At 43.2% G+C, this 11,000-nt stretch overlaps 1 protein-coding gene across 1 annotated transcript; it reads right to left on the reverse strand.

Annotated features, from left to right (window-relative positions):
• Positions 1–914: 914 nt before the first annotated feature.
• Positions 915–10,242, reverse strand: alg14 (ALG14 UDP-N-acetylglucosaminyltransferase subunit). The gene is made up of 4 exons (XM_068709466.1): positions 10,075–10,242; positions 8,499–8,650; positions 7,385–7,507; positions 915–1,239 (listed from the first exon to the last, which is right to left on the reverse strand). Exons 1-4 carry the CDS (start codon positions 10,217–10,219, stop codon positions 1,009–1,011), a joined length of 651 nt encoding a protein of 216 aa, XP_068565567.1. The 5' UTR covers positions 10,220–10,242; the 3' UTR covers positions 915–1,008.
• Positions 10,243–11,000: the final 758 nt, after the last annotated feature.

Below are 11,000 nucleotides of genomic sequence, written 5' to 3' on the forward strand. Positions count from 1 at the left end.
TGAATGGTGACATGTAGTGTAAAAGTGCTTTGAGTGGTCAGAAGAATAGAAAATCGCTGTACAAATGCAAGCCCATTTAGTTATAATTTCATTGTGTTTGATCATATTTAGTACATTATCACACAACCGGAGTAGTGTGGACTACACATTGTAGTGTTGCTCTCATATATTGTGTATTGTTTCCATGACATCATGTCCTTTATTCGGCGTGGGCAGTTTCATAAGACGGCACGTGTACAGGTGGTTTTTTTTCAGTCCAGTTATCTACACAATCTGCTACACAGGTGCGCTACACTCAACACTGTACCTCAACGCATTGGAAGGCCATTGGGAAGGCCTAGGAGATTTTGTACTTAGACATTAAAATGCATGTTAACACGTACAGTTTGGTTGTGTTAACAAGCTTTGTTCTTACGCCTTAACACAACAAAAATGGTGGTGTTGACGTGCCTTTTTTTCCAGGTTGTGGCCAGTGGTTAAAGGCTCTCATACACATTCCGAGGTGGGTTGTACAAATGCATGGGAGCACGTTGTGCATAAATTACTGATGTGAGCCTATATAGTTGGCCCCAACCAACCCAAGTATGCGTGACTGAACTGGGTGGATCTTTTGACTGCAGGGGTGAAAAAGACTAGTGCTAGACACCCTGTGAGCCACAGCTCAGCCAAATATTTTGGTTTGTGTGGCTGAGCCTCAGACTTCCTTTTTAAGCACACCTCCTTGACAAGAATGGAACAACCTGTTGGCTGTGAAAGGTATTTATGTTGTTGAACTATGGCATTTCTTCCTTTATAAGATTAGATTTTTGGTTTTCTTATAAATAAGATAATCTAATGCTTTTCTATGCAACTTCAAGTATACTGCTTAGGGAACCTTACAGAACTATTAAATTATAACAAGGTGTTAACGTAACTTTAAAAAAAGAAAAATGCATTTATTTATGATCATTACAACAAACATTACGACACATTTCATCCTACATTTGTGTTTCCGTGTAACTGATATTTTCACACTATTCTTCCAAGGAAAATGGATCTGGGGTATTTGTCTCTCAGAGAGGACCACTGCACAAAGAAATAGTCACATATTGGGTACAGGATTTTCCCCGTGAGGGACAGCGTCTTCACCCGGCAAATGCTTTCAACATAAACTATCAGGACTTTCTTCATTCCCAGAATTCCAAGCAGGAGTCCTGCCACACAGAGGGGAACGCAGGTCCCTGGGCCGTTACACAGCACCTGAAACAACACACACACACACACACACACACACACACACACACACACACACACAGAGAGAGAGAGACAAAGGAGGGGGATGAGCACATTTCCAGGAAGTAGCAATCTGGTTAAAGGAACAATACTGGGCGATGTGTGTTTGCCGTTTTAAAATCATTATCGCTTTAATCCCTGTGTGTCCATTACATTGATAGATTGCAGACTGATTGGTTTTTCATCAATATACTAGTTCTTGGCCTCAATTCAAATCAGTTAATTTCCACATTTTTGACCATTTGTGCGCAGGAGTTAAGTGTACATGAAGAGAGCCAGCACAGTGCACCCCTCTGCTCTCTCTTACTGCAGTGATGTCAATCCAAAATGACACTGTAAACAGTCAATTGTACAAAATTGACTGTATTTGAGCACCGAGCATCATTGATGCAAACAGAGTCTCCCTGCATACAGAGTCCTGCGCTCCACCCGTCAAGTGCAGCTAGATCCACAATGGAAGCAGGTCTTTGTGTGGCCACCTGTCTCTGCTTGATGGGTTAGCCTGAGTTTTCTCTGCAGACTGGGCGGTGGAATAGCAGAGTTAGCTTAGCTTCTGTCTTGGCTCTCCTCCCTCTCGACTCTACTTTCAGTGGCAGCAGGTCTTCACCCATTCACACAGAGACTGGACGGCAGAAAACCGCTTACAACTTAATGACAATAAGACGGAGGTTCTAGTTATTGCACCAGATGAGTTTGTCCCGGTGATCAAGCAGAGCATTGGTCCGCTCTCCTCGGCTGCCCATTGCGACCTGCGCAATCTAAGGATTTCCTTTGATCCATCCATGTCGTTTGACCCCCATGTTAAGCAGCTGTCCAGATCATGTTTCTTCCACCTAAGAAATATCAGTAAACTGAGATCTGTAGTATCAACAGCTGAACTAGAGATGATCATACACGCATTTATCTCTTCACGCATTGACTACTGTAACTCACTTTTGTCATCACTCAGTGTATCTGCTCTTAACCGTTTGCAGGTCATCCAAAACACTGCCGCCAGATTACTCACCAGGACGAATCGACGGTCTCACATCACCCCCATGCTCCGACCTCTTCACTGGCTCCCGGTAGCATTTAGGATACACTTTCAAATTCTCACTCTCATTTACAGAGCACTACACGGTCAGGCTCCTACGTATGTAGCTGATCTACTTCACCCCTATTCACCCGCCCCCGCGCTCTCAGGTCAAACGTTTTAGGTCTTCTGTCTTGTCCCACGCACTTCGCCTTAAGACCCGTGGTGACCGAGCTTTTGAGGCAGTAGCACCAAGGCTGTGGAATGCTCTGACTGCACCCCTACGCTTTGCAGATTCTGTCAACGCATTCAGAAAACCAGCTCAAAACTCACCTCTTTAGACTGGCGTTTGGATAAAACGCCATGTCCTAGACCTGCTTTTAAACCATGTTTTAACTTTGTATTTTCTGTGTGTATGTACATTATTGGCCCTATGGTCACATTGTGTTTTTTTATGTTTGTAATTTCTGCACCGTTAAGCACTTTGTGACCTATGTCTGTGAAAAGCGCTCTATAAATACATTTTACTTACTTACTTGCACACCGTAGGCAAAGCCATGGGGGCAATTTTGGGGTTAAGTGTCGACATGCGACTAGCGGAGCCGGGGATCGACCCTGCTCTCCACTGAGCCAGTCTCTACCATCACTCTCTACTGGGCCCCATCTATAACAATGGTCCCACAGGTGGCCCTAAGTTAGCCTGGACACAAAATGGCCAAAAGTGCGTTAACGTGCTCCTGATGCACATGGCAGGGCGCCCCTGACTGCGATCTAGCTGCATCGCTACAATAGCTGAATGTGACGGGACAAAAAGTCTCCAGAGACTGCAGATGGAACAGATCCCTGCTGCCTTCAGGTGGCTGGAAAGAATTACCCGTGTAAAGGAAACAGTTTGGGTTTCAGAGGAAACCTATTGTTTCCTGGGACTCTGCTACGGAAAATTATTTTAAAACAATCTCCATCACGTCATGTTGCTCACCACAGACACACATCTACCTGTTTTATAAAGAGTGAGAGTTATGCAGTATGCTTCAAGCTAAACACGAACATAAACATGTACAACTGAACATGTGCCATCCCTCAACAACCAGAATGAAGAACTGTAGTAAATGGTCCCAAAACTACGAGGAAAGAGATGCGTGTGATTCAGAGGCAGCAGTGAAGGCAGCTCAGTGAGACTCAGAGACAGAGGGGGAGGGGCTGGATGAGTAAGTGGCCTCAGGGCTGAAGGCAGCGGAGGGAGTTGAGGGAGTTTGGGTTTTCAGGAAACCAGACGGAGCTGCTCTGGAGTCTGGAGAAGTCATCATACAGCTCCACAGAACAGACACAGCCACACTAATAACCTCTGCACACTGCCCTTCATTCTCACAACTCACCAATAGACATACTTTACACCCACAAAATGAAATGGTTCATGTGGCAGCAGATGCAATCATTACAATTTCCCATTTAACTGGTAAAATGAAGCGGTCAGTTTACATTTTTTTGCTGTGCAGTAAATAAACCAAAAAAAAAAATGCCAGCAGAGTCTGCCATAAGCATCAGCAGATTTCAGCAGATTGCTCCCTCTGGCTGCAGTAAACAGTACTCTGGTAGATGAGTTTCAGTTTTTCAATGCGAAAACACAAAAACTATTGAAATCACTGACTCATCTATTGACCAGGTCTGCTGAACCATTAGCACTGTATTCTGCTTTTCACTAAGTTTGAAATTCTAAAACACAAATAACTACAAAAGGTTATTGACATTAAACGCATCATTTAATACTAAAAGCCTGTGGTTGTAGTTTGCTAATCACTGCCATTGAAATACCACACTCAATTATCAACCACCTGCACCCAGAATGCACCTGTGAAAACACCTGTAACTAATTAGATCACTCAGAAAGCAGAGCTTGAACACTATAAATAGGACTCAACAATGGAGACCAAACTTGGAGAGAGAGAAGAGTTCATCTAAAAATACATTTCTTTCTTGTTTTATATGTACAGTTCATGATTGCTTTCATCTATAGATCCTCTGCCCAATCAGAATTAGTACCATGCTCATAAGGGCGGCCCCAGGTTTACTGGTCCTCAGCCTGGCTGGAACATTCCTGGCATGACTGTCTGAAAGTCCCCGGCTTTGTTTCAAACCAGCCGCCAATAACCAGAGGGTTCTGCTGCACAGGTCTGGAATCTGCTCTCACTATTCTCACCCGCGTCAACATACAGTTCACACAGACGAGAGAGAAGCTGCATTATCCGCTCTTTATCCGAAGTGATAAGCTGACACGTTTATTTCACTGACTAAAGCGCAGCAAGCTTGTTTCCCAGAATATTTAGGTTCCACACTTCATTTGTGAAGTGAATTTTAAGGGAACATTTGAAAGATTTAGGCACATCATCAACTGGTTTGGAGCGAATAAACTAACTCTGCTGCTCAGTTTGGTCACAACTCGGCGATATGGGCTCAGTTCTAGGATAGAAAAATGGAGAGCCTTCAGGAACTTGTTTCTGATGGGAGGGTTTTCCTTGATCTTTCATGTCAGTACTGGCCATATTTCATGTTGTCCGGAGATAAAGACAACATAAATATATATATATATATATATATATATATATATATATATATATATATATATATACACATATATATATATATATATATATATATATATCCGGGGAGACAGCAGACAGCGAAAAACAGCCCATCAGTCATGGAAGATGAATACATCAGAATTTATTCAGCAAAGAGTAAGAGGGAAATTGTTTCTGGAAAGAGATGTGGTTGATGAATTTCCATATGAAAATGTTCAATGCTTTGATCAGCACACATTAAATTGCATTCACCTCCATTGTATTTGGGTTTTACCAATGACCTGTGTGGTCACTGGTAAAGTTCTTAAGGCCAGAAACCTTGACTGGTGTTATCACACCTATTGCTCCGTCAGCCCATCATGCACCATGGAGGCTCGATGACGTCCAAGCTGACCTACCTTCTAATTTTCCCCATGTTGACTGAACCATTATGTGCTGCTTGGTTGGAACATTCACAGCAGTCTTTTAACCTTCTTACAAAATGTAAACACTGCAAACAATAAAAAAAAAAAATCCTAATAATTCTCATATTTGTTGCACAGAAAAACAAGCAAAGAAAATCAGCAGTGATCAGAAAACCGTTAAGATCTGGACCCCCTTCCTATGTCATTACAATATCGAGAAATACCTTCGCAAAGTTACTTTTTCTTTTTCTTTCAATCGCAAGTCACATGTAGAAACTCAAAATACAAGTATAAACCTGAAAATGTGCACAATAGGTCCCCTTTAATAATGATTTTAGTTATATGTTTATCATAGTACAACAAAAATAAACACAAACGTGTCTCAGACTGTCAGAAACTAGAGGGTTGAAGACACTGGGACATGAGCCTCTAGGGTTGAGAGCGGACCAACTAGAGTATTTGTGGAAAAGCAATACATTTTGCATAAGTGCTGGGATTTTGTGTTTGTCAGATCATTTACCTTTCCCACGTCACAATCTAGGTGTCTGCTTCCAATCTTCAGAGAACATGGCACTACAGCTGGGGACAGGAGGGGGGGGGCTCACAGGAGGAGAGCCAGTTGCATTATTCTGTTCTGGGATAGACTAACCTCAGAGGGCCAAAGCAATATCTTACAGACAAGAGTACTGTAGTCAAGTAAAACATTTACTAGTGGTCAACTGAGCCCGGAGGCCTGACCAATCACTGAACCACAGGGAGTGACTTACAAGATGAGACGGCTGAGTGACTCTCCAAACGCTCATTAAATGAGCCGTTTGTAGTGGAAGTAGAAGAGATGTGACAAAGAGCTCCGTCATTCCGGTGTGTGTGTGTGTGTGTGTGTGTGTGTGTGTGTGTGTGTGCTCCTGGTTCAGCGTGTCATCGCAGAGGTGTTAGGCTAGTATGCACAGCTGCCCGACACAAACACCTCCCTGTAAAGGTGTCATTTTACACCTTTATTCTATCTAACAGCTGATCTCTCAGAGCCTCAGTATTCAAACAAATACCGTGGTACAGTCAGACCTTTTCCTACGGTGTGTCTCTGGAAAGGTGAATGAATTGGTTCAGTTTTAGCTGCGTTGATCTGAGGTCATTTCCATGTACAGTATAACGCATTTTATAAACGTTAAGCCCGTTTACCTTTTAAGGAAGGTTTATTCCAACTTCTTTATTTCAAGCTACTACAACAAACGTTGATTTGGTGCTGATTTTGTCGTCCCTGTGGACTGCAGTGGTAGTGTTTCTGAGCGCCAGCGTCCCTTTAGAAAACCTCTCATTCTACTGCAGCAGGGTCTTCAGCAGCTATGGCAAGCTGTTTTAACATTTTAAAGCTAGACTGGATATGTATTGCAGATATATGTAATTCAAATCTTTCACGTGCTGGTAGGTGGGTCAGATATCTACTTAACCCAGAATTGTTGTATTTATTAGGTTAACAATTAACAACAAAGACCAGATTGAAACGCTCGCTTGCTCTTTGTCCTTATCTGCTGCCATTTTCTCAGTGCCAATCCGTACTGGGCATGTGCAACACTCAATAGAGATGAAAAAGAAGCGAGATGGCTCACCCCTGAGCTACTTCCATCATCAGCTCCGGAAAAAAAACAAAACTTGGTGTTTAATTCTATTTCATTCCAAGATTTATTAGCCCAAAGTGGCATTTTACTTGCCCAGTGCCATCCCTATTGTTGAGCCCTGCAGTGTTCATATTTGTACATTATCTGCATGTGGACCCTGTAAGTGCAGGACGGAATTGGATGGGTTTGTGCTCTTTCAGAGGGAATCAATCTTTAAAGGGATACTAAAGCAGTTTTGAACTCTACTTCTATAACGACTCACAAGAGACATCATAAAAAGAAGAAAAGGCTGAGATACCCTGCCTTTTAGTCCGTAGTATGTATCGAGCTCCAAAAGAAATGAATCCTGCATTTCCCATAATGCAACCCAGTAACATCTATCAGTAGTGTGTGTGTGTGTGTGTGTGTGTGTGTGTGTGTGTGTGTGTGTGTGTGTGTGTGTGTGTGTGTGTGTGTGTGTGTGTGTGTGAGAGAGAGAGATACAGGCATTGCTACACTCACCATGTCAGGTCTGAGTCTGAAGACCAGAGGAAGAGAGTAGCGCAGAGCGTCCAGCGTACTGAGAACAGAGGAGCTCCAGGACTGATGCACCTCCCGACTCCGTGGGATCCGACAGATGGTGAACTGGGGAACAAGGGCACCTCTGTCAGAGGAGCTCGGAGACGTCACTGTTGTGTTTTATTTGGATAGAACGAGCTTTAAACTCGGATATCTCCGATTTCTCAGCTTGTCAACAGCACATGAACAGTCTACACTTTTAACTAAGCTAACAATAAAGGTTCAAACAAATAACAATATGAATGTACAGTACTCCATATTCCTTTTCATCACAGTTAGTGCTCACTGATAGTCAAATAGACGGGAAGGAGAAATTAGTTTGGTATGTGGTTATGATCACAGATGAAAAGTCATGCCACCTACTGGTGAATATTAGCAGTGCAGCACAGACCGTAATAGTTGTGGACCTGAGGTCAGCTTTTCCCTTTAGTGGGACATTCTTTATCAGAAAGGCAATATGCACACTGCTCTATAACATCAATATTCACGCACCAAAAGCATGATTCTGCAAATGTTTACTTCATTCAACATGTATTTCATTATATAGCCATCTATAAACAATATACGTCTGAAACTAAAATGAATCATTATATCTAACACTAACTGTATATAAAGCAACTGCTGCAACAGTCAAATGGTACATATGCATTGATGCGATAGCGTCAAAGTGGAACTCCACCCATAGGTCTGAGCCCGACTCCACCCACTGCATTAGATTAGAAGACGGTAACACGTCTTATTATGTTGTATACACTTCATGGCCTCAGTACCTCTTCAAAAACATGTGATGATATAATAGTTTACACTGACAATACTAATACTTATAATAATAAGAAGGTAGGTAACTAATAATACTAAGGATTCTTTCACTTTGTAATACAGTAGTTTTACTTCACTAAATCATTTCAAATACTCCCAATGACGACAGCTGGCCTGTGAGTCTGTACCTCACCTTGTCTGTGTGTTGGTACCAGCTTTGATCAAATGGTGATCGCTAACTAACGGGTCCAATGCATGTTGGTGACGTGACATGTCCATCCCCTAGACAGCTGTGTACCTGTTCCTCAGAGTCTGAGTGTCGTTTAGAGCTTTCAAAGGTGCAGATTTTCTCCTCACTCATCCGGTCAGTGTCAGCAATAACATAGTGTCGCGGTGTGTAGGCTGCAGACAGGGACTCCATCAGCCGCAGGACCTCAGTGGTGTGACCACCTGGAAACACACGAGACACACCGTCAGTTCCACGTGATGAGCAGGAGCAGGAGCTTCAGCAACCACGTCAGATAGAAGATATGGTAACACATGTCTTATTCCACGTTCATTTAAACCTCTCTGACAGTACAGAGGAACCGCTTCACTGCTTCGTCCTCACAAACCAGACCCACCTGTTCCACTACATCGCCTCCATGCCATGCATGTACGCTTACATGTCTTTTCCCCACTGATTCAGTAGAAGTGAACACTGGTGCAGACTGGCCAGCAGCACTGTGCTGTTGGCTCATGTGAAGTGTTCTTCCTTGATCTTTGATAGTTAGTATATTTGATGGGACACATTCCCACGAAGGATATCATCTATCAGAGGTGTTCAGTGAAAGCTCGGTTTCTGCTGGAACTGAATGTCTAGGGGTGAATGTCAAAACTTCTCATAATGCTCCGTTTCACACTTTTCCTGTCTTTTGTCACAGACGGTGCCGATTGATCAAAAAAAGTGTTATTTGTTGCTAAGAACTGCTGTGAATTGTTTGTGAGATCACCTCCGGGTGACTGTGGGTAACTGCTGCCACACTATTTTGGTGTGAGCGCCATCTTTGGGCCAACTTGGACTACGGTACTTCAGTTCTTCCTTCAGTCTATGAGGAGGACCGCTGGAGCGACGATGCATGTGACACAGTATTTTGATCCTGTAGGTTTGTCGTTGTGTGAGGTACTGGCTTACTTCTTTACTTAACAACCTGTCCATTATCACATGTCTTCTGCTGATATCTACCGTACAAAGTTACAGCACAATCCCACAGACAGACAGACAGACAGACAGACCCCTTGCTCTATAGTCAGGCATTGATGAGGTTCCTGAAAAAGAATGTAAGAGTTATTGCAGTAGAACTGTTTCATAAGTAGACAAAAGAAGAGACGACAAAAGAAGAGACCTGGACATGTGTCCAAATGGTAGAGATCGCTGATTAGAACTGTGTTATTTGGTCTGGTTATTTTTCTAACAAGCTTCGTCAGAGTTCAGGACTGTTAGGCTCACTTGTTGTTCAGCTTGTCAGGGAATACTCTCTGTAAAAATATGAAGAAGCTGGAAAAGCTTTGGTTTAGAAAAGCTCCATCCCAACACACCCCAACAATTGAGCCCAGTCCAGTCAGGAGCCCAGTCCAGCGACGCTGCAGGTTGTTAGCGTGGAAGCTAACGAGGACAGCTAATGAAACAACTTCAAAACGAATGTTGCTTGTTCGCGCATGTGCATTGGAATTTTAAATAATGTCTGACACATTGGAGTAACGTTACGACATAAGGCTAAGTCGTATCTGTGGTCGTAGGGCTATGACTAACGTAACGTTAAGTTACCGCTTCAGATAAGGATACGGTTACTGTGGTGCATGGACGTAAGCTAACGTCATCAACGTTAACGCACCTGATCCTGCGACGACGAGAACAGCGACCGGACCTCTGGTTCCAGGTTTATAGCTCGAGCCAGTCTTCACAACATGATATAATCGGATAAGAAATAACAAACATAGAAGTAAAACAGCAAACACAGCTCCTAGCAGGCACGCCATGACAGCTACGGTGGCTCTGTAGGACCAAAGCAGATGTGTTTATTTGGGGTTTGAACCCTGAGTTCAGGTTTTCAGGCACAACTTCCTCAAGGGAACTTGTTTGTTTGTTAGTCAGGACTTTGTTGTTAACGACCACGAGCAGTTCCAGTTATTTTATTTTACTTACTAGTGTGTAGTAAGTAAGTAGTATTTGATAGTTGCAGCTTCGCAGAGTTGCAATAGGTACAGATAAATAGAGAAAGTAAAATAAATATTTAATACTACTATAATAATACTATGCGAAGAGCATATAGAGACATATGGAGGTACAAAGGGGAGCCTGAAGCGTTTTGTGGTGCACCTGGGTGGGCTGATCCAGTGATCTGCTACAGAGAGGCTGAGAGGGGTTAACCAGGATGGTCCATTCCAACCACAAAGTGCATCCAAACCGGCCACTTAGCTGGTCCTCCTAACCAGCTGGCCTCACCAGCCTTCATGCTACACCTCATGGGGCACACCACAGCACAGAACAGTGCAGACTTGACGGAGGGCTTCAGGAGCCTGTAGCGCATACTGAGGGATCGGAGTCCTCCACAGTGACCAGCCTCCTTTCTTCTTCTCTTGAGCAGATTCAAACCAGAGGTTCAGAGTTTTGAAAGATGTCCCCACCCTTCACCTTTTTTAAGGCTGGTTCAGGGTCTATTGTTCACAGTGTAGAAGTTATTACCCTTCTTATGTGTATGCTCCCATTTTTTGAGCAAATGTTGCTGGTTAATAAAATTAGCCCAGTTTTAATAGAAAA

This window comes from Cebidichthys violaceus, unplaced genomic scaffold (assembly GCF_023349555.1).
Source record: "Cebidichthys violaceus isolate CVI_PGR_0920_01 unplaced genomic scaffold, fCebVio1.0.p SCAF_15, whole genome shotgun sequence".
Lineage (NCBI taxonomy): Eukaryota > Metazoa > Chordata > Actinopteri > Perciformes > Stichaeidae > Cebidichthys > Cebidichthys violaceus.